This window comes from Oncorhynchus mykiss, chromosome 26 (genome assembly GCF_057628025.1).
Source record: "Oncorhynchus mykiss isolate SJ-2025 chromosome 26, ASM5762802v1, whole genome shotgun sequence".
NCBI lineage: Eukaryota > Metazoa > Chordata > Actinopteri > Salmoniformes > Salmonidae > Oncorhynchus > Oncorhynchus mykiss.
The window spans coordinates 8,032,391-8,057,151 of NC_143047.1; the positions used below are offsets into that span (position 1 = coordinate 8,032,391).

Here is a 24,761-nt window from a genome sequence, read left to right on the forward strand (position 1 = left end):
AGGCCTGATGCGCGGGGCTGGTACATGTTGACCAAGTTTTGAAATCAGTGGAATGCCCGATGGAAACAGAGTATAATTACATCTGGATTACATCTTCAAACTAAGGGCAACCATGGCACCCGTGACAGAGAGGGAGAAGCATTCATCCATGTATACGGGTAATAGAGTCTAGCTAGTTATATTTTCAGATATTATACACTACCGTTCAAGAGTTTTGGGTCACTTAGAAATGTCTTTTTTATTTTGAAAGAAAAGCACATTTTCTGTCCATTAAAATAACAAATTCATCAGAAATACAGTGTAGACATTGTTAATGTTGTAAATGACTATTGTAGCTGGAACACAGGAGTGATGGTTGTTGATAAGGGGCCTCTGTACACCAATGTAGATTTTCCATGAAAAATCTGCCGTTTCCAGCTACAATAGTCATTTACAACATTATCAATGTCTACACTGTATTTCTGATACATTTGATGTTATTTTAATGGACAAAAAATTAGCTTTTCTTTCAAAAACAAGGACTTTTCTAAGTAACCCCAAACTTTTGAACTGTAATGTTTCTAATTTTGTTATAAAGTAGTGTCATTGCAAGTTAAAGTGTACTGCTAACTAGCTAGCTAACGTTAGCTGGCTCGCCAGCTAACGTTACATGTATGATCTATGAAGCAATATTATTAGTATCTCAGAAAGCGATTTGCATTGCTAGTTATAGCCTATTGTTAGCCTAGTTGGTTAAATTGAGTTACCAGATTCATGCATGGTAGTAATGTTATGAGTTGGGCACTGCATCACTACAAACACCCTGGTTCGAATCCAGGATGTATCACAACCGGCCGTGATTGAGAGTCCCATAGGATGGCACACAATTGGCCCAGTGTCGTCCGGGTTTTACCGGTGTAGGCCGTCATTGTAAATAAGAATAGGTTCTCAACTGACCTAGTTAAATAGTTAAATAAAAAACATTTTTATAAAATAACAAAAGACTCCTGTGCATGTGACAAAAAAACGTTGATTTTATTTTATATTGTGTGTGTTAACCAGAGACAGCAATGCGAAGAACAACATGACCTGCCCCAGAGTCAAATTAGGATATATCGTTAGGCCAAAGAGACAGTGTCTAAGTTCAAAAATTCCCCATTAGAATGTCCTGCTTATATTTTGTCACACTTAGAACCGTAAGCAATTTTCTGTAATTAGTTCACCATTAACTTGTAAATAATGATCTTGTTGTGAGTTTATTTTCCTGTACTAATGAATAAAAATGTGCTAAAGTTAAGACGTTGTCAGCTATGATCGTCATTATTTGAACTGGCTAGCCAGCTAACTTAACATTAGATAGATAGCTAGCTAGCTAGCAAGCTACAAACTAACCAAAACAATGTTTAGAAAGTTGCTTTTATTTGCCGGGTTTGCTAGATTGACATATCCTAAAATAATGTTTAAATGGATGGGTTTGTTGATGTTAAAATATATCAGTTATGCTATTTTGGACCACCAGGCATGTCGGTAGACATATAGTATACCAAAAAACATTCAAGGGCCATTTTCTCAAAAGTGGGGTTACAAGTTTATTTATTAAGTTTATTCCCCTCAACCGTAGTGTATGATATACCATTTTCTAGCTCTGAGTCTCTACTTTTATCCAATGTAAAAAACATAATTTCATAATTTTTCTACATACTGTGTATTCGGTAAGTACTCAGACCTCTTATTTTTCCACATTTTGTTGCATTACAGCCTTATTCTAAAATGGATTAAATAAATATTTGTCTTCCCTCAATCTACACACAATACATCATAGTGACAAAGTGAAAACAGGTTTTTTGACATTTTTGCAAATGTATTAAAAATAAAATACAGAACAATCTTATTTACATAAGTATTGGAACCCTTTGCTATGAGACTCAAAATTGAGCTCAGGTACATCCTGTTTCCACTGATCATCCTTGAGATGTTTCTACAACTTGATTAGAGTCCACCTGTGGTAAATTCAATTGATTGGACATGATTTGGAAAGGCACACACCTGTCTATATAAGGTCTCATAGTTGACAGTGCATGTCAGAGAAAAAACCAAGCCATGAGGTCAAAGGAACCGGATGGTCACTCTGGGGGACTCCAGAGTTTCTCTGCGGAGATGGGAGAATCTTCCAGAAGGACAACCATCTCTGCACCAATCAGGCCTTTGTGTTAGAGTGTAGAGTACCCAAGAAGACTCTAGGTTGTAATCGCTACCAAAGGTGATTCAACAAAGTACTGAATAACGGTCTGAATATGTGAATGTGATATTTCAACTTTTTATTTTTAATAACTTTGCAAAAACGTCTAAAAACGTGTTTTTGCTTTGTCATGATGGGGTATTGTGTGCAGATTGATGAGGGGGACGACGACAATTGAATCCATTTTAGAATATTAAATAATATTTTAGAATAAAAAGTCAAGGGGTCTGAATACTTTCTGAATGCCAAATCCAGGCCAAATCAAGGTGGTCGGTCACAAATGAAAAAACACAAGGTGATAGAAGGTTATGTGACGTTGCATTTCACCTACTGTATATATACCTCTAGAAACTATAATGTTTATGCCTTTCTCTTCACAGTATATAATCTTAAATAAGACCTAATAACATAACACCTACAGAACATGTTTTGGCTGAAGCCTGTCAGTAAAACCAATTATTCTAGTCTTCTGGTTTTTTTCGATTCTCAAATAGCTGATATTTCTCCAACACTAGCCTGACCGATTATACCAGCCAACACAACCATCTACTGAAGCTGATTAAGTGAGCACAAATACATCTTATGATATTACCTGTGTGCAGAACTTTGAGCCCTATAATTTCTAAGCAAACAGCTGGAGGCAGGGCTTTCTCATATAGAGCTTCATTTTTATGGAATGGTCTGCCTACCCATGTGAGAGACGCAGACTCGGTCTCAACCTTTAAGTCTTTATTGAAGACTCATCTCTTCAGTAGGTTCTACGATTGAGTGTAGTCTGGCCCAGGAGTGTGAAGGTGAACGGAAAGGCACTGGAGCAACGAACCGCCCTTGCTGTCTCTGCCTGGCCGGTTCCCCTTTCTCCACTGGGATTCTCTGCCTCTAACCCTATTTCAGGGGCTGAGTCACTGGCTTACTGGTGCTCTTCCATGCTGTCCCTAGCAGGGGTGCGTCACTTGAGTGGGTTGAGTCACTGACGTGATCTTCCTGTCTGGGTTGGCACCCCCCCCTTGGGTTGTGCCGTGGCAGAGATCTTTGTGGGCTATACTCGGCCTTGTCTCAGGATGGTAAGTTGGTGGTTGAAGCTATCCCTCTAGTGGTGTGGGTGCTGTGGCAAAGTGGGTGGGGTTATATCCTGCCTATTTTGCCCTGTCTGGGGGTATCGTCGGATGGGGCCACAGTCTCTCCCGACCCCTCCTATCTCAGTATTTATGCTGCAGTAGTTTATGTGTCGGGGGGCTAGGGTCAGTCTGTTATATCTGGAGTATTTCTCCTGTCTTATCCGGTGTCCTGTGTATATTTAAGCATGCTCTCTCTAATTCTTTCTTTCTTTCTTTCCTTTCTTTCTCTCTCTAGGAGGACCGGAGCCCTAGGACCATGCCCCAGGTCTACCTGGCCTGATGACTCCTTGCTGTCCCCAGTCCACCTGGCCGTGCTGCTGCTCCAGTTTCAACTGTTACGGCTATGGAACCCTGACCTGTTCACCGGACGTGCTACCTGTCCCAGACCTGCTCTCTAGAGACAGCAGGAGCGGTAGAGATACTATGAATGATCGGCTATGAAAAGCCAACTGACATTTACTCCTGAGGTGCTGACCTGTTGCACCCTCGACATCCGCTGTGATTATTATTATTTGACCCTGCTGGTCATCTATGAACATTTTAACATATTGGCCATGTTCTGTTATAATCTCCACCCGGCACAGCCAGAAGAGGACTGGCCACCCCTCATAGCCTGGTTCCTCTCTAGGTTTCTTCCTAGGTTCTGGCCTTTCTATGGAGTTTTTCCTAGCCACCGTGCTTCTACACCTGCATTGCTTGCTGTTTGGGGTTTTAAGCTGAGTTTCTGTACAGCACTTTGAGATATCAGCTGATGTAAGAAGGGCTTTATAAATACATTTGATTTGATTTGAGCACTCTGCAGAAATATTGTAAACACTCATCGCTTCACTGAAAACATCACCAAACTTGGTGAATTAATTGTCTGTTTGGATAAACATGATGTGCAAAAATGTTTATTGCTCTAGGCTTCTTTTGCTGTAAAACTATGTTGGGATGCATGTTCTTAAGCTCAAACTTTGACTGGTTAGAAGGATCCTAAAAAGAGTACACGGTTGTTTCAGAACACCCTTTTGCAATCCCCAAGCTCATTCATTTTGTATGATACAGGAATAATACAAGTGCTAACGGTGGTCGGTGAAGCTGCCTATGAAGAGGAGATTTAAGGATTGCAGTAAAACAATTCCTAAATGTGCAAGAGAACACATGATAAGACTTTCTATGAGGCGCGGGGCACACACACACACACACGATGCCGTATAAATCCATTTATCATGCCTCGATGTACACTTACAGCGCATTATAACGGTTGTTATAAACTGTCCTCATTTCTAATCTCTCTTCCCTCTCTCCATTTCATCCAATCACACAGTGGAAGAAAAGCAGAACTTGACGGTGTCTGTGGGGGACAGGTCTCTTTGCTGCAGGATTTCCACTTTTACGGCCCCGCCAAAAATGATATCATCAATAACACGACAGGAGCAAACATTGTTTTTGGCACATGGGTTCATTATGGGACTATCTTTTTGACACGTTTCTCCATAGAGGGTCATTTAGTCTCTGGAAAGGATCCCTCTGGACAGTGCACTGTCTCTCCCCAGCATCCCCCCGCCTCATTTCTGTCATGGTTATTGATAACCACATGTCAAGGAGAACCTTCCTCCCTGGAACTGTCCCTTCCCTGCCGCCCAATCCAATAGAGTCGGGGCAGTCGTAATTTGGCTTCCTCGTCCACGGATCATAACCATACTAATAAAAATGGCTTGAGTTTGTTTGTTTGTGTCTTCAGCGAAGACCGGCTGAGTATTTCTGGTTTCTTGAAAATACAAACATTTACAACAAATTATTTTTCTCCAATTTCTCCAATGACACTGAAAGCCTGGCCCAAGCCTCACAGACTAGTTGTTGATTGACCCAGATCCTGTGATCTGAAATTAGCCACAGTGCCGGTGTAACACTGTGCAACGGAAAGACGTTTTGGGGTAAAAGTTGCCAGTGATTCATAATGACTGAAGGATTAAAAGGAATTTAATGAACAGATGAACCTGCTGGATTGGGGCCTGAGGGTCACAAATAGGCTATTACAGATTAATTAGTCCAAAGGTTCACCTTTTCCATCTGGCAGTCCTTGACTCCGGGACTACTGTCTCTCCTCATTACCCCAATGTTCGCAGGCGATTTACTGGCTGTGATGATTCTCTGAACTTTCGGGATATCCTGCGAGAAAGAAGTGCAGGAGAGAAAAGGAAATTCTAAATATGGAAGGTGGAACATGACAGGTATGGATAAGATTGGTATAAGTCATGACACACAGTGCCTCTCTGTTGAAATAGACCATGACAAGAGATTAGGTACTGAGGTGCATTCAAAGTGGTTTGTTTTTCATTGAACTGGACAGCGCTGAGCATTTTATTTAGCTCATACCACAGCTACTTTCCAGAAAAAGAAAAAGACCCATTTTTTTATTTATTTTGAATTTGCCTCTTGAAGTGACCTATTTCAAAGTACGTATCATGAATTATTTCAGTTCTTTTTGACAGAATCCGTCCGGGCCAGGACAATTCAATGGAACAGCGATGGGGTATGAGTGCCTGCTGAAATGGTTTTCTGCTCACAACGGTCCTGCTACTCAAGGGACACAAGAGATGTCATGTCTTTAGAAATTCATTCATGGATGGCTGGCCTGGAGAGTTCATTTTCTGTTCTCTTAACAGCTCTCACAGCACATAGATCTTACCAGAAATATTAACAAAAACATCTAGAACATTTAAAATAGACAGAAATATGCAAATTGCAGAGATCTTACCCAACTCAACCAAAACATTTAAATAGTTCTCAATACTTCACTCTGCAGTTTCATGGCATGTTGCACACTTCCCTTTCAATCCGCATGAATTATTCCTGTCCATCTCATGGACTTCGTTAAAAGAGAAATTTTAAGTCATTCAAATGAATGTTGCATATTTTAAGAGATCCAATGCGTTCTGATCATAGAAATACTTCTCTACACTGTAAAAAAAAAGGACAAAAACAAACTCACTGTTTAACCCCGCTACTGATTTCAGCTGGAGAAACCATCAACAAGTCAAAAGGAAAGTTTAGAGAGGAATCCAGCAAATAAATATCCAGCTGTTTCTTTAGGCAGTAAATTACTGCCCCAAACATTCCACAGAATCCACATTCCACACATCATCTCCCATTTCTTGGTTGAAAATTGCATGCTATCACCACCACCACATGACTTGGCTTCCTCCCTCGGCCTGTTAAATATGAAGAGACTTCCACCCTGATCTTGCTGATCCCGGCAACCTCTCACTAATGAATCTTTCACCAACAGGGGATTGTGTCTGCAGCCAAAGACTGGAGTCTTATCTAGTAATTGTTGTCTAGTGGAGCTTAAGGCCCATTACGTTTAGAAACTCAAACACCAAACATGATGCTGAGAGGGTAGCTGGTACACACAAATATCCCAGCACTTATCCACTTTGGAATCCAAAGACAGAAAGTGGGTTTTAGCATAAGAGTGCTTATATAAGCATTATATTTTGTAAAGCTGTAGAGGAAATAATGGTAGCCCTTCAAACCTTTCTCATTTCAATGATGTAATATCATATTGCTTTCTGTGCAAATTAATTGTACCTTTTAAATCACAGACAATAATGGCCCTTGTCAGGCTAGTCAGGCATACTAACACATATCAGCATGTCCAGCAGAATGTTTTTAGTAGCTATTCATTTCTATTAAATACCTAATAGATAACCAAATATGCAACGGAAACTGGGCCACAAAAGGGCTGATGGAATACATTTGGCCCAGCTTGCCTTAGAATATTGAGCCCGTTCGAGTTGTCCTCCCGCAAAAGGAGGCGAAATGTGGGGTGGTGTTAACGTTTGTCAGTGGTCCCCAGTTTTTGTCCATCTTTGACAGTGATTTATATTAGATGTGGGCCCCTTTACATTGAACAGACAGCGAAAAACAGATGGGCAGGTCTAGTTGTCTTTACAGTGAGGAGAACCATCTTTGATTCACCCCGCAGACAGTATCCGTGGATACAGCAGCGGATGGCCGTAGTGAGTGCTCAGGATGGAGTGGAGCTATCTGTATGCTAATCAAGTGAGAAGTAAACACTTGGTTTGCATAAGCAGGTCCCTAGCACCCGTACGTATGTTTTCCCTCAGTTGTCTTTCCTTTTGTCAGATCCCCCCACCCTCAACCCCCACACAACCCCCTTAATTTGGCTTGGAATATGAGACGACGCCCAGAACATTTCACTCATATCGGCTGTAATAGAGTCATCTTCTGCCATTGTGAACATTGACTATAGTTTATAACTTTGGAGATAAAGTCTCCATTACATCTTTTGCTTTATGTGATGCTTCCGTGTGGAGGGGTATTGGAGCGTTCTCTGAAAGAGCTGTAAGTCCTCTGGGTGGCACATAGCTAACGTCAAGGCTCTTAGCTTGACACCCAACACACAGACAGGCAGAATGACTTCCGACTGCATCAGGGATTAAAGCCTCTTTGAAACAGGATTGCTCACTAGGATCAGGGCCAATAAGAAACCGCAACGGAGCTGTGATTGACTTCGAAAATTCTGATTTTGATATGACTGCAGTAGTTGACTGATATGACCTGTGATTAGGTCCGACATGACTTTGCACAGCGTATAAAGAAAGTGAATGGGATGTAGAAGACGTGGATGTCAATCATGGCAGTCCTCCGCACCTCTCTGATTCAGAGGGTTTGGGTTAAATGCGGAAGACACATTTCAGCTGACTAGGTACCCCCTTTTCCCTTTAGTTCAGAACAGATGAATGTGCCGGAAGAATTGAGCTCAATTTCGTTTTCATGTGAAAAAGTACAGTCACTGAGAGGGAGGCCGTAAATCTTTAAATAAAAAGTCTGTGCCCTCAAAGGGTTCATCCTCTTGGCAACGCTGCTGACAAACTTTTCTACATATCCTTGGGCAGAGTGAGTAAGACACAAACCTTCATTTACACTCTTTATGAGGTAAATCACTTTTCTATTTACTGTGGAAAGCTACTAATGATAAGCTACTCATCATCTAGAAACCTGCTCCATTACAATTCCTATGTTTATTTATTTATCATCCATTTTTGGGTGGGTGGAGGATGTTGAGGCCTATGTCTTGTGACAGTACCTACCCAACTAATCAGAGTGACAGCAAGGTGTCAGCATAACAAATCAGCTGTCAATCCTGTAAGCTAGTTGCTAATAGCGCCCCTCAAAATAAATCCTCACTGATCTTCTCTATAAATCACTCACGACATATCCAACTTCGAGTTATTGTGGCCTGTAGGTGTTTCACTGTGCACTCTATCATGGTGACCGTTTTGACTGAAAACGTGCGTATAGAGGTTCCCCAGGTTAGTCCTCCATAGATATAATCCTGTTTTCAATAGATAACCTTCCCCTTACCACTGTCAACCTTGGTTTGCTCCCAGGGGATTAAGTCATTTTGTTAAGTGCTCTACGAAGATGACTTTGAAAGACATTCAACAAAGAATGTGTCACATTTAATTACAGTTTTTATTGAAAACAAGTGCCGATAGCACACCCTTACATTTCAAATAATTGGGTCTTATATTCCTGGCAATAGAGTGTGAAGAGTAACATAAATTACACAAAAGCCTGCTGTATTTGGACATGTTATTATTTTGAACAACTTCTGCAATCCTATTTGCCCGACTATTGTCTTTAGTAGTAATTATGTTCGGAACGACTCCTCCACAGGGAGTGACACTGGGTGCATTCGATTGAGAAATCGTTACTTTGCTCTGTGGTCGTCACCCCCTATAATCTGCCGCAATGTTTATGTTGCTGTTTCTCTTAACTGGCGGGAGTTGCATGGGCTCAGAATGTGCATTACCTTGGCGTGTGGCTGCTGAAAGGTGACTCTGGAGCTGTTGACGAGTGAGGAGTATCTGAACAAGTGGGTGGGGGTGGCGGGGAACCTGTGGCTGCTGGTGGGCTGGTTGTGCAGAACAGCAGAGAAGCAGATGTGCACTGTGTCCTTCAGTGCCTTCAACTGAGACTCCTGTTCCAAGCAACAGAAGCAAACAGATATGAGTCTTTGACCATCCATCCATGTAACAGTAAATAACAATCACTGGGGCTTCCCTTTCTACCTTAATCTGACAATTCCCTCAATTACACACCAATTATTGTATATCCACCCATTGATAAAATGTAACCGTTATCAAATCACATTATATTGATCGCATGCGCCGAATACAACAGGTGTAGACTTTACCGTGAAATGCTTACTTATGAGTCAATTCCCAAAAACGCAGTTAAAAAGATATTTGCTAAATAAAAACAGAAATAGTAACACAAAAAAATAACAATAACAAGGCTATATACAAGGAGTATCAGTACCGGGTCAATGTGCAGGGGTACGAGGTAGTTGAGGTAATACAGCATGAACATATACAGTTGAAATCGGAAGTTTACATACACCTAGCCAAATACATTTAAACTCGGTTTTTCACGATTCCTAACATTTAATTAGAGTAAAAATTCCCCTTCTTAGGTCAGTTAGGATCACCACTTTATTTTAAGAATGAGAAATGTCAGAACAATAGTAGAGAGAATGATTTATTTCAGCTTTTATTTCTTTCATCACATTCCCAGTGGGTCAGAAGTTTACATACACGCAATTAGGATTTTGCAGATTTGCCTTTAAATTGTTTAACTTGGGTCAAATGTTTCAGGTAGCCTTCCACAAGCTTCCCACAATAAGCTAGGTGAATTTTGGCCCATTCCTCTTGACAGAGCTGGTGTAACACACTTTTTCAGTTCTACCCACAACATTTCTATAGGATTGAGGTCAGGGTTTTGTGATGGCCACTTCAATACCTTGACTTTGTTGTCCTTAAGCCATTTTTACAGAACTTTGGAAGTATGCTTGGGGTCATTGTCCATTTGGAAGACCCATTTGAGACCAAGCTTTAACTTCCTGACTGATGTCTTGAGATGTTGCTTCAATATATCCACATCATTTTCTCACCTCATGATGCCATCTATTTTGTGAAGTGCACCAGTTCCTCCTGCAGCAAAGCACCCCCACAACATGATGCTGCCACCCCCGTGCTTCACTGTTGGGATGGTGTTCTTCGGCTTGAAAGCAACCCCTTTTCCCTCCAAACATAACAATGGTCATTATGGCCAAACAGTTCTATTTTTTTCATCAGACCAGAGGACATTGCTCCAAAAAGTACGATCTTTGTCCCCATGTGCAGTCGCAAACCGTAGTCTGGCTTTTTTATGGCAGTTTTGGAGCAGTGGCTTCTTCATTGTTGAGCGGCATTTCAGGTTATGTCGATACAGGACTTGTTTTACTGTGGATATAGATACTTTTGTACCTGTTTCCTCCAGCATCTTCACAAGGTCCTTTGCTATTGTTCTGGGATTGATTTTCACTTTTCACACCAAAGTACGTTCATCTCTGGGATACCGAATGCGTCTCCTTCCTGTATATAACAGCTGCGTGGTCCCATGGTGTTTATACTTGCATACTATTGTTTGTACAGATGAACGTGGTGGTACCTTCAGGCGTTTGGAAATTGCTCCCAAGGAAGAACCAGACTTGTGGAGGTCTACAATTATTTTTCTGAGGTCTTGGCTGATTTCTTTTGATTTTACCATGATATCAAGCAAAGAGGCACTGAGTTTGAAGGTAGGCCTTGAAATATATCCACAGGTACACGTCCAAATGACTCAAATGATGTCAATTAGCCTATCAGAAGCTTCTAAAGCCATGACATAATTTTCCAAGCAGTTTAAAGGCACAGTCAACTTAGTGTATGTAAACTTCTGACCCACTGGATTGTGATATATTGAAATAATCTGTCTGTAAACAATTGTTGGAAAAATGACTTGTGTCATGCACAAAGTAGATGTCCTAACCGACTTGCCAAAACTATAGTTTGCTAACAAGAAATTTGTGGAGTGGTTGAAAAACGAGTTTTAATGACTCCAACCTAAGTGTATGTAAACTTCTGACTTCAGCTGTAGGCAAACAGGATATATAATAAACAGAGTAGCAGAGGCGTGTGTGAAGACTGTGAAAGTGTGCGGCTTCAATATGCATGTGCGTGTTAGCGTATGTAGCGTGTGTTGGAGTGTCAGTGTAGTATGTGTGAGTAGAGTCTAGTGAATGTGCATAGAGCCCGTGCAAGAGACGTCAGTGCAATAAAATAAAGAGGTAAAAATAAATCATAAAGGGCGACAATATAAACAGTCTGGCCATTTGATTAACTGTCCAGCAGTCTTATGACTTGGGGGTGGACGCTGTTCAGGAGCCAGCCATTCCACAATTACGCATTCATCCCTACACCTACTGTGGAATAGCACAATGAAACTCCTTCTCCGAAGCACCCATAAATATAAATAGAGCCGTTGAAAACTGTAGGGCGCAAGCGTCGTCTCCTGCCATCCATTTATTCATTTAGTAACTAAGGAGTAAAAAGCTACACTTAAAACAGTTTGGCAGTGCAAAGCATTTCAATAGGTTAGACTGAGAACACTATCCCCGAGAAGAAATGAAGAGGAGAAACACAATACAAACAATAAGTCATCAAATATCAAAAGGAAAGACTGAAAAGTGATGGATTACAAGGAAGTAACAGTTTAATGACATCCACCTTGTCCAGTGCAGCCTTTTCCAGCTCTTCTTTGGCAATGGTTAACTTGTGCTCCAGATCCATTAGCTGCTGTCCCTGCGGAAAGACAAGATACTTGAGCTGAAACAGTTGAACTCTTGCAAACACAGCAATTTCCTAAGCTACCGTGTCTTGACTACTGAATACAGGGCGGTCACTTCAGTCAGAGGCGCTTGCTAAGACTTGCTCTGCGTGGGTTCAACACTTTTGGCTGAAAATCCCAGTGATTGTGTTCCTCTCAAAAGCCTACGATAAAAACGTGACAGAATCAAGAAGATTTGATTGAACATGGCTCAATTACAGTACATACCAAACTGTTTGAGGAATAAGGTGATTTGGGGTAATGAGTTTTACTTTAATCGACTGATATATCACCAAACTACCTTTGCAAGTTCCAGTATTCCAACACAATGAAAATGTAGCCTGGTCTGGCTTTTAGGATTACGAATACCATTCTGCTTTTAACAAAATATATACATATCCACGACTTATCCCTGTGCGATGTGGTAACTCTAAGCCAAGCTATAGACCGCTAGACACCTTCCCCTCAAAAGCGTCTCAATGTGTAGACCAGTACATTTCAAGGTTCAAACTTCAGGGTTACATACTATAGGAGGGATAAGGGGGAATAAAGGGATCCACCTAGATTTATTCAAGACCGTCTCGACTAAAACAAGATGGCTCTTCACCAACGGTTTGATCTTGTAAAAAAAAAAAATGGCCACCGGTAAAACCATCACGCGTGCTTGAGAGCAGGGTTGAGGCCAACTCGATCTCAACGCAATTAAAATTCCATCCATAAATTTCAAATTTCAAAAAGGCTTGTTTTTATTCGCCCTATGAACAAATTTAATCTGATTCATTATGTGAATTGACTGAGTTCAAATGAATTTGATTCTAGAAGGACTCATTACAATATTGAGGAAGTCATCAGGGAGGGAGGACATGCTTAATAGGAGGGGATTTACAGAGGGTGTGTAAAAACAGCCCGGGTGATGGACTTCACATTGTGAAAGTTTATAGCGTGCCTTTTACAGGGCTCTCCGACTGATATACTGTACAGGCGTACGTTCACAAATTACAAGGTCAACGTCTTCTGGCATGGAAAAAAACTCAGGTCTAAATGATCGACAATGAATATGTGTAGGAGACTATATGTGAGGGTGTCAGTTCACGTAAGACCTATGGCTATTATGGAGATGTGGAGTGTTGCATGGTGTACATTAGCACATACATGCTACATCAGACTCTAATCGAAAATGTCCTAATATGTCAAGGGACGGCGAAAATATTTTTTTCATAGGGGTGCAGGATTTTTGAAAAGCCTACATAGTTATGTTTCTGCTTATAATTTCAGACATTTAGGTGGCTACTTATTGCTCAACTTGGCCTCGCTAGACGTTTAGGGACCGGGGCGAAAATCTTAACACGGGAATGAATATTCCCACGCAAAAGGACATCAGTTTAACTGCTTTTGTTTTTAAGGAAATGAAGGCTGTGAAAACGATCCAACGTGCTTCTGATAATATTTCAGTTCGTCTTGGATGCATAACGTTATGTATCTTCCCCTTCCTCCAGGAGACTGAAAATATTTGGCATGGGTCCCCAGATCCTCAAAAAGTTCTACAGCTGCACCATCGAGAGCATCCTGACCGGTTGCGTCATCGCCTGGTATGTCAACTGCTCGTCATTCAACCGTAAGGCGTTACAGAGGGTAGTGCGTACGGCCCAGTACATCACTGGGGACAAGCTTCCTGCCATCCAGGACCTCTACTAGCCCCCCCCCCCCTTTTGTTTTTACACTGCTGCTACTTGTTATCTATTATTTATGAATAGTCACTTTACCCCTACCTACAGTACATGTACAAGTTTCCTCAATTACCTCGACTAATGTGTACCCCCGCACATTGACTTGGTACCCATTGTATATAGCGTTGTTATTGTGTTGGTTAAGGGCTTGTAAAAAAGCATTCCACGTTAAGGTCTACACCGGTTGTATTTGATTTGATTACATATTTCTCCACTCCTGTTCCCGAGACCAAATTTACATTTGCAAGAAATACTTAATTTTGATCATTTGTTCAAGTTCATTTCATATTTGACTACATGTGAGAGGTTGGCCTACAGTCATTGTCCAGTTCAGTCCAGTTCATTTAACCCATCTTAAATTCAAAGGTTTTTTATTTTATTTTACCTTTATTTAACTAGGCAAGTCAGTTAAGAACAAATTCTTATTTTCAATGACGGCCTAGGGACAGTGGGTTAACTGCCTGTTCAGGGGCAGAACGACAGATTTGTACCTTGTCAGCTCAGGGGTTTGAACTTGCAACCTTCCAGTTACTAGTCCAACGCTCTAACCACTAGGCTACCCTGCGGTAGACCATGGGGTGCTGCCGCACCTGCTACACCCCTACTTCCACCATCACTTAATTGAAACTTCTAGAGATAGCACCCTTTTTCAATTTTCGCCTAAAATGACATACCCAAATCTAACTGCCTGTAGCTCAGGCCCTGAAGCAATATTATTGGTACCATTTGAAAGGAAACACTTTGTGTGAATTGAATGAAAATAATATAACACAATAGATCTGGTAGAAGAAAATACCACCATCTTTGAAATGCAACAGAGAGGTCCCAGTTCTAGCCATCACTCTGTTTGTAATTCTGATGGTGTCCACAAGAGGGCAGCAGTGTAAGTGCAAAGTTTCAGAAGAATAACTTGAAGAATGAGCGAACTACATGACATTTAGTGTGAAGTCACCTAGGTACATTTGGGCAAATCGTGAAGGAGACATTTGCATTCATATTACATTTTTCTGTAAGAATATCGCCAAATCTGTATACTTGGACTTTGATTTAGCTTTTTCAGTATTAGTAGCCATATTATAAGTTCAACATTTGCAAAACATCCAGTTTTCATAACTCTGAATATCCTTATAATTTTTGCCCAAAAGGAAAAGGCATGCTGTTGCACAAGGTTAGCAAATACATTTTACGACAGATACAGGGTTTCCGGATACTCCCGTAAAGCCCAGCTCATTGGCTATCTAGCTAGCTTTGTTTGACCCCAATTGGTGCTTATTTGACAAAGTTAGTCGATCAAGTGAAGACGCCCGCGTCATCGGCGTGCCATGAAGGCGTCGCTCTCTGACAAAATTTGGTGTCATATAGGATATACTACACCCCTAATGATATAGTGAAGTCTGGTTACATTCTAGGATCTCTGAGGAATACATACAAATGTGATTTGACTGGTTGAAACAACTTTTTGGGTTAGATTTTCACAGATTCCTTTCTTTGCAAATTGAACAAGTGGAAATACAAAATCAATCGTGCATGCTATATGGACCTTTTCAGGATATGAAAAAGGATGTTATCTAACAAAACAACATTTCATGTTATTTCTGGGACCCTTTGGATGATAAATCACAGTAAGATTTCAGAATGTAAGTACACATTTCACCTTCAGAGGTGAATTTATCAAACTTATCGCTGTGAAAAAAAGTATTTTGTTGTTAGGAGCTTTCCTCAAACAACAGCATGACATTTTTTTCCGCTGTAATAGCTACGGTAAATGGAACAGTGCAGTTATATTAACAAGAATTCAAGAATTTCAGCCGATACAAATCACTTATATGTACCGACATTTGTTGTTTCTCTAAAATCTGTGATCGTGACACAAGGCGCTGCATGATTTACAACTGTCCCATTGACAGGACACCGATCCCTAAGAAGTTTTTAATATGTCCACCATACTGTTGTGGAACATGTTGTTTCTTATCTTCCCCTCCTCTTCTCTAGAACCTTAGAAAAAATAACTTTCTGTGGAAAAGGTTCTACATGGAACCCAAAAGGGGTTTTCAAAGGGTTCTCCTATGGGGACAGCCAAAGAACCCTTTAAGGTTCAAGATAGCACTTTTTTAAAGAGTGTGTGACCTTTCTGAGTTGTCTAGTGTCTGAATGTATCCTGTATTTTCCTGCTCTTAGATCATACAGAAATGCTTACACCTGATTATAATGGCAATGACAGTTGAAACATGAAAAGGCGCGTTGAACTGCACCTATGTGAATGCACCTGTGTTGTGTTGATTATGTGACAAGGTTGGTTTACACCCTCCTTTGTAGTACATTTACATGTTGGGTGTTGCATCAGTAACATTGTGTAAAAGTGAAATACTCAAATTCAGAGTGCTGCTGAGATCACCCAATTGATCTGATCAAAGAGAAGAAATAGTCTTATTTTGTATTTGTCTTCACATGGTAAGAAAACAGAGCAAGTACACTCAGGCTGAGGCCACAAAAATACAAATAAAATACACATACGCATTCATCATTATCCGTTTTTGTCCGTCAAAAGTTCAACTCACCTCAAACTTTTCAGTCAATATTGACGGAGAGCTTCAAGTTGCAAACGTACAAAGGCGGACATCTTGGCAGTGTTTTTGACAGGCAAGCATCTCTGTTGTCCATCATCCGTCAACAGAAAAACTATTGACTAAATACATTTTTGGAGTAAACAAAATCTCTGTGGTTGTACTGTTGTCAAGTTGTCTCCAGGTTTCAGTGAGCGAGCAAGGACATTAACTGTTGTGCTTTTGAAGGCATCACTAAGATGTAGCAATGCAACAAGTCAGCCTTTCGAATGAGGCATTGCAGAAGTTTTGTTTTGTTATTGCGTGGATTTCTTGCAGAGCACAGTCATGGACTGTGATTCAGAACGAACCGTTTACACTGAAACCAAGGAATCAAGCAGAACACCATAGTCCCTGTGCCCAAGAACACTAAGGTAACCTCGTAGCACTCACGTCTGTAGCCATGAAGAGCTTTGAAAGGCTGGTCAAGGCTCACACTAACACCATTATCTCAGAAACCCTAGACCATCTTCAATTTGATATCGCCCCAACAGATCCACAGATGATCCAATCTATATTGCGCTCAACACTGCCTTTTCCCACCTGGACAAAAGGAATACCTATGTGAGAATACTATTAATTGATTACGGTTCAGCTTTCAACACCATAGTGCCCTCAAAGCTCATCACTATGCTAAGGAACCTGAGACTAAACAACTCCCTCTGCAACTGGATCCTGGACTTCCTGACGGGCCACCACCAGGTGGTAAGGGTAGGTAACAACCATGCCATGCTGATCCTCAACACGGGGGTCCCTTAGGGGTGTGTGCTCAGTCTCTTCCTGTACTCCCTGTTCACTTATGACTGCATTCCCAGGCACGACTCCAACACCATCATCAAGTTTGCCGATAACACAACAGTGTTAGACCTGATCAATGATGAGACAGCCTATAGGGAGGAGGTCAGAGATCTGGCCATGTGGTGCCAGGACAACAACCTCTTCCTCAAGACAAAGGAGCCAAGCTTCCTGCCATCCATTACCTCTATACCAGGCGGTGTCAGAGGAAGGCTAGCCACCCTAGTCATAGACAGTTCTCTCTTCTAACACACGGCACCGGAGCACCAAGTCTAGGTCCAAAAGGCTCTTAACCTCTCTGGGATATGTGGGACAGTAGTGCCCAAAATCCAGTGAAAATGCAGAGTGCCAAATTCAAATAAATTACTATAAAAATCTAACTTTCATGAAATCACACATGCAAGATAGCAAATTAAAGTTACACTTTTTTGTGAATCCAGCCAACATGTCAGATTTAAAGGATTTTTTTTTTGCAAACGATGCTATTATCTGGGGATAGCAAGCAACATAGTAAACAAAGAGAGAGAAGCATATTTCAACCCTGCAGGCGCGATACAAAACACAGAAATAATAATATAATTCATGCCTTACCTTTGACAAGCTTCTTCTGTTGGCACTCCAATATGTCCCATAAACATCACAAATGGTACTTTTGTTTAATTAATTCCGTTGATAGATATCCAAAATGTCCATTTATTTGGCGCGTTTGATCCAGAAAAACACCGGTTCCAACTTGCGCAACGTGACTACAAAATATCTCAAAGGTTACCTGTAAACTTTGCCAAAACATTTCAAACTAGTTTTGTAATACAACTTTAGGTATGTTTTAATGTAAATAATCAATCAAATTGAAGACGGGATGATCTGTGTTCAATACAGGAGGAAAACAAACTGTAGCTAGCTTTCTGGTCACGAGCCTCTATCTAACAAGTTACCCTCGTTCAAGATGGCCGTACTTCTTCATTACACAAAGGAAAAACCTCAAACAATTTCTAAAGACTGTTGACATCCAGTGGAAGCGATAGGAACTGCAAGAAGGTCCCTTAGAAATCTGGATTCCCAATGAAAGGCCATTGAAAAGAGAGTGACCTCAAAAAAAAAATCTGAATGGTTTGTCCTCAGGGTTTCGCCTGCTAAATAAGTTCTGTTATACTCACAGGCATGAGAGTGTTTTCTATCCAAATCTACTAATAATATGCATATCTTATCTTCTGGCGATGAGTAGCAGGCAGTTGAATTTGGGCATGCATTTCATCCGGACGTGAAAATACTGCCCCCTGTCACCAAGAAGTTTAACAGCTTCTACCCCCAAGCCATAAGACTCCTGAACAGCTAATCAAAGGGCTACCCAGACCCCTCTTTTACGTTGCTGCTACTCTCTGTTTAACTCTCTGTTTATTTACCTATGCACAGTCACTTTAACACTACTGTACCCACATGTACATATTACCTCAAGTACCCCGACTAACCGGTGACCCCGCACATTGACTCTGTACAGGTACCCCCGGTATATAGCCTCGCTATTGTTATTTTACTGCTGCTGTTTAATTATTTGCTACTTTTATTTTATATTTTTTACTTACTTTTCTTAGAACTGCATTGTTGGTTAAAGGCTTGTAAGTAAGCATTTCACTCTAATACCTGTTGTATTCGACGCATGTGACAAATAAAATGTGATTTGGTTTGAAAATAATAAACAATATGACAGGATTATTCTTTAGATTCCCATGGACCATTCTTAACATTCCTATCTTTTATGAATATTGTTCCAAAGTTCAAAGACTGTTCCAAAGTATCACAGGCATAAAGGCTAGTATATAATTTCCTCATTTCAAATGACGTTTGAAAAGAGAGGTAGTCATTGCTCCCTACACTAAATTACTCTGAAGAAGATGGTGGATACAGAAGTGCTTACAAACGATTCAAAGCGGTCCATTTCGAGACAATTGGACAGAAAAGATTATCAAGCATTGCTGGTCAATAACAAGTGGGGTTATTGTCATGCTGTAAACATCTCAGCTGTATACTGTATGCAATGAAGGCTTTGTTCCCTTTTATGCGGGCTATACAGCCTCAATTTGAAAATGTCAATATATGTTTTTTTTTATTGGAGAATAATATGAGTGCAGGGAGTTAAAGACTATTGAGTGTTGAATTTGCCTCTTTGAAAGAATTGACCACTAAAGAAAGGCCATCGAAGGCTCACAGTTTGTTTCCGTGGGGAATATACAATAAGGGTGTGGGGTACATACGGTGGAGAGTAGAACCATTACAATAGCTGTCATCATTCGAGAGTGCTCTGAACACTATACGGGCAAAGTGACCCATATATATCGAATTGTGTCTATAAAAGAAGTCACAAAAGGGAAAATCTTCTCCAGTATATCCATAGATATCCAGGCAGGGGGGAAAAAACTGGCATCTTCAGGATGTTTTTTAAAAAGTATAATAAGTAAATGTAACATACACCATCACAATAAACCCATTATTTATTTTAGGCAGGTCTAAAGAAACATTGATGATACTGTATGAAGAAAATGTATTTCATAAGCACAGAATCTGAGTTGGCCTACTGTATGTTATCTGGCAATGCGTCATGCCGCACGCTGGAAGGCTTGTTCATTTAGCAGACAAGATATTCTTATAAATCCCATGTCATTGTTTTATATTAGATGATTTGATAGTATGAAGCATAAAATAGAAAGGATATTTTTCCCATCCTGGAGCGCGTGTGCATGTGAAGTGGCTATGTTGGAGCATAAAAGTGATCATTTGAAACAGGTCCTATATGCTAGATCTAGAGTTATTTGACCACATTACTTGTGAATGATACAAGCCTTAGAATGTTGTAGAAATCCAAACAAATATGGGCTGCGTGATGCGACTAAAGGCTTTTGATGATTTGAGAAAGTCACAAAAAAAAAAACTTCCTTGCCTCCGACTGCACATGCTGTTCTCTCATCAAGTAATCATGTTTTTCACCCATCAGACTATTCTCAATGTAATCTTGTCTTTACTAAGATGTCAAATGTGTTTCAATTTAGAATGGCCTATTATCAAATTGTCAGGAACAGGAGCAGGAAAAAAAATACATGTCAGTCATATGCACCCGAATAGCGAATGGAGACCATGGGCTCTCGAACCCTGTTCCTGCAGCTATCCAGTGCTTAATTTGGGAAACCAAGTTAACCTGTTGAATCTATGGGGGCACTATTTCATTATTGGATAAAAAAAACGTGCCCGTTTTAAGCGCAATATTTTGTCACGAAAAGATGCTCGACTATGCATATTATTGACAGCTTTGGAAAGAAAACAGTCTAACGTTTCCAAAACTGCAAAGATATTATCTGTGAGTGCCACAGAACTCATGCTACAGGCGAAACCAAGATGAAACTTCAAACAGGAAATGAGCAGAAATTCTGAAGCTCTGTTTTCCAATGTCTCCTTATATGGCTGTGAATGCACCAGGAACGAGCCTGCGCTTTCTGTCGTTTCTTCAAGATGTCTGCAGCATTGTGACGTATTTGTAGGCATATCATTGGAAGATTGGCCATAAGAGACTACATTTTCCAGGGGTCCGCCCGGTGTCCTTTGTCTAAAATGGTGCGTAATCTTCAGTTGCGGGCATTTTCTCCTGGGATTCAGGACAGAAAGCACACTTCCACGAACGATATATCATCGAAGAGATATGTGAAAAACACCTTGAGGATTGGTTCTAAACAACGTTTGCCATGTTTCAGTCGATATTATGGAGTTAATTTGGAAAAAAGTTCGGCTTTTTGATGACTGGATTTTTGGGTTTTTTGGTAGCCAAACGTGACGCACCAAACGGAGCGATTTCTCCTAAACAAATAATCTTTCAGGAAAAACTGAACATTTGCTATCTAACAGAGTCTCCTCATTGAAAACATCTGAAGTTCTTCAAAGGTAAATGATTTTATTTGAATGCTTTTCTGGTTTTTGTGAAAATGTTGCCTGCTGAATGCTAACGCTAACGCTAAATGCTACGCTAGCTATGAATACTGTTACACAAATGATTGTTTTCCTATGGTTGAGAAGCATATTTTGAAAATCTGAGATGACAGTGTTGTTAACAAAAGGCTAAGCTTGAGAGCTAGCATATTTATTTAATTAAATTTGCGATTTTCATGAATAGTTAACGTTGCGTTATGCTAATGAGCTTGCCGGGATAAATACACTCCTGGATACAGGTTGTTTTGGTAGCCAAACGTGATGTACAAAACGGAGCGATTTCTAATACACAAAGAATCTTTTTGGAAAAACTGAACATTTGCTATCTAACTGAGAGTGTCCTCATTGAAAACATCTGAAGTTTTTCAAAGGTAAATTATTTTATTTGAAGGCTTTTCTTGTTTTTGTGAAAATGTTGCATGCTGAATGTTACGCTAAATGCTATGCTAAATGCTACGCTAGGTATCAATACTCTTACACAAATGCTTGTTTTGCTATGGTTGAAAAGCATATTTTGAAAATCTGAGATGACAGTGTTGTTAACAAAAGGCTAAGCTTGAGAGCTAGCATATTTATTTCATTTCATTTGCGATTTTCATGAATAGTTAACGTTGCGTTATGGTAATGAGCTTAGGTCTATAAATAGGATCCCGGATCCGGGTTTGCTCGCCGCAACTGGTTAAATCTGCTTGGGAACATCAATAGTAACATGTTTTCACAACTAAACATATTTTATTTAACTGTTGACAGCCCCTCTCTCTGGAAAGGAATGAAGGAGGGAGGGGAGGAGATGGAAATGCACGGTGGTGGGATATTCTGTAGCTAAAGGTCATGTCAGCCTATTAACTATGAAAATATAAAAAATGCACTATTACTAGGCTATTCAAAATCAAATACAAATTCACTATAATTGTAGGCTAACTCTGTAAGCCGCACAAGCTGCACAATCAATGAACCAACAGCATTGCCTAGACCTATACCTTCTTTCCCAGACTCATGTTTGAAGCATAGCATAAGGTAACGAGTCCATAAGTATGCCTAATAATACAGTCCACACTCAAAGGTCATTACTAGAATTTGTTTCATTTTGGAGTAAAGGCTAGACCAATTCTGTACCAAAGACATATTAAATCCGTTTTTCTTTTCTTTTTTCTGCCATGCATAATATAAGTAGGCTATGTAATTGTATAAAGGCACCATCATCGGGCTTGGACTCATATATAGGCCTATGCTATGCATAAGCTCTAATATGCATGAGGGTTTTGAATTAATCATCCCCTTAGAAAGCGCTGTCCATTTCGATGTGTTAGGCTTTTTAACAACATCCCAAACGACCTTGTTTTTCACTCAGTTTCAACCTGTTATTGAACTTTTCTTCAAATTCATCAATCAAAGTGAAGTGAGTTTTAAAAGTACATAGAGTTTTGATGATAAGTGTTTGATGTGATGTTCTATTGCATTTAGGACAGAGTGGTTAGAGGGACAATAGAGCCCGGAGTACCAGGCCATTAGCGAAACGATGGTCGTTAGTGAGTTGGGCACTACCAACGCATGTCCGTAGTGCATATGAGGAGATTACCGTTGTCAACGGTCACGTGGAATTTTACTGCGGTCATGACTCATGACTGCTGGTGTGGCAGTAATACGGTGACACCAACAGCCTTAGCCACCCCCATGCTTCACGGTAGGGATGGTGTTAGACAGGTGATGAGCTGTGCCTGGTTTTCTCCAGACATAGCGCTTTGCATTTAGGCCAAAGACCTCAATGTTTGTCTCATCAGACCATACAATCGTTTGCCTTATGCTCTCAGTCTTTCACATGCCTTCTTGAAAACTCCAGGCGTGCTGTCATGTGCCTTTTTCTCAGGAGTGGCTTATGTCTGGCCACTCTCCCATAAGGCAAAGAATGGTGAAGTGCTGTAGAGACTGTTGTCCTTGTGGCAGGTTCTCCATCTCAGCCAAAGAATTCTGTCAGAGTGGTGATTGGGTTCTTGGTCACCTCATTGCTCCGTTTAGTTGGATGGCCAGCTCTAGTCAGGGTCTGGGTACTTCAATATTTTTTCCATTTCCCAATGTTGGAGACCACCGTGCTCTTGGAAACTTTCAACACTCTAGAAATTGTTTTATACCCTTCCCCAGATATATGCCTCATCACAATTATATCTGGAAGATCTACAGAGAGTTCCTTGGACTTCGTGGTATAGTTTCTGCTCTGACATGCTCTGTCAACTGTGGGACCCTATAGACAGGTGTGTTTCTTTCTAATATATATATAATGTCCAAACAATTGATTTGGCCACAAGTGGACTCCTATTAAGTTGCAGTGACATATCAAGGATGATCAAAGGAAATTGGATGCGCCTGAGCTCAATTTGGAGTGTCATAGCAAAGGGGTGTGAATACTTATGTAAATAAGATCCTGTCCAAAAACATGTTTAGACTTTGTCATTATGGGGTAATGTGTGTAGATGGGAAGGGGGGAGGGGGGGGGGTCTATATTTAATCAATGTTGAATTCAGGCTGTAATACAACAAAATGTGGAATACCGGTAAGTCAAGGGGTATGAATACTTTCAGAAGGCACTGTGTTGGAACACAGTAACAACTTATTTCTATAATGACCAAATAAAATATATACCCTAATCACCAAGACACAGGGTCAGCAAGATGCGTAGCCAAATGATGAAAACATCAGTAGCCTAAACATCATTGTAAATGACAAGTAGCCTTGATAAATAGTGAAAATCATCACAAAAGTTATATGTGTCGAAATGCCCATTATTGTTAGCTCATAAAATAGTCAGTTATTGTCAGATTGTGTTCACATTGTGTGCATCTTCATGCAATGTTGGATTTCATTTACCTGTTATCCCTTGTCCTAACAGTTGACACAAATATTCACACCTTTCACTTGCTTGACACACTTTGACATACAGTACCTTTGTTTGGTTGTAGTGCGTAATAGTATCCAGTTCTCTCTTTATTGTTTCCATCATCTTGTCATTCTTCAGCACTGTTGCACAACCGCTGTGCAGGTGCCTTATTTTGCACAGAGGGAGGGAGCTCCTAACTCACTTTGTTCATGATGCCGGCCAATGAAGGCACCAAGAAATTGTCCATGGTGAAATTTCCAAGAAATTGTCCAAGGTGACATTTACATGGTGACGATGTAAGGTACCACAAGCTTCATCACCACATTCTCCAACAGTCGCTCACCTGATTCCCGATGTGGATCTTTTCCCATATATTGAAAGTCATTCAACATGTACAATTACGCACACTCTCACTGTAGCCTAGCGAGTAGACTGATAAGACTGTTTGGATTCTGTGGACTGATATAGGGTACATACACCCCCCCCCCCCCCCCCCTCATTTGGGTGGTGGACCATTCTTGATACACACGGGAAACTGTTGAACGTGAAAACCCCAGCAGCGTTACAGTTCTTGACACTAACCGGTTCGCCTGGCACCTACTACCATACCCCGTTCAAAGGCACTTAAATATTTTGTCTTTCCCATTCACTCTCTGGTACACATACACGATCCATGTTTCAATATCTCAAGACTTAAAAATCCGTCTTCAACTTGTCTCCTCTCCTTCATCTACACTGATTGACGTGGATTTA

General features: G+C 40.6%; 1 protein-coding gene across 2 annotated transcripts in view; it reads right to left on the reverse strand.

Annotated features, from left to right (window-relative positions):
- The window catches only part of LOC110506306 (leucine zipper protein 2), a 160,675-nt gene that overhangs the window by 13,490 nt on the left and 122,424 nt on the right, over positions 1-24,761 (reverse strand). For both annotated transcript variants that reach the window (XM_021585797.3, XM_021585796.3), the window contains exons 8-10: positions 11,940-12,014; positions 9,164-9,331; positions 5,383-5,490 (exon numbers count right to left, since the gene is read on the reverse strand). In XM_021585797.3, the coding sequence (XP_021441472.1) occupies positions 5,383-5,490; positions 9,164-9,331; positions 11,940-12,014 (351 nt within the window). The remainder of the gene's footprint in view (positions 1-5,382; positions 5,491-9,163; positions 9,332-11,939; positions 12,015-24,761) is intronic.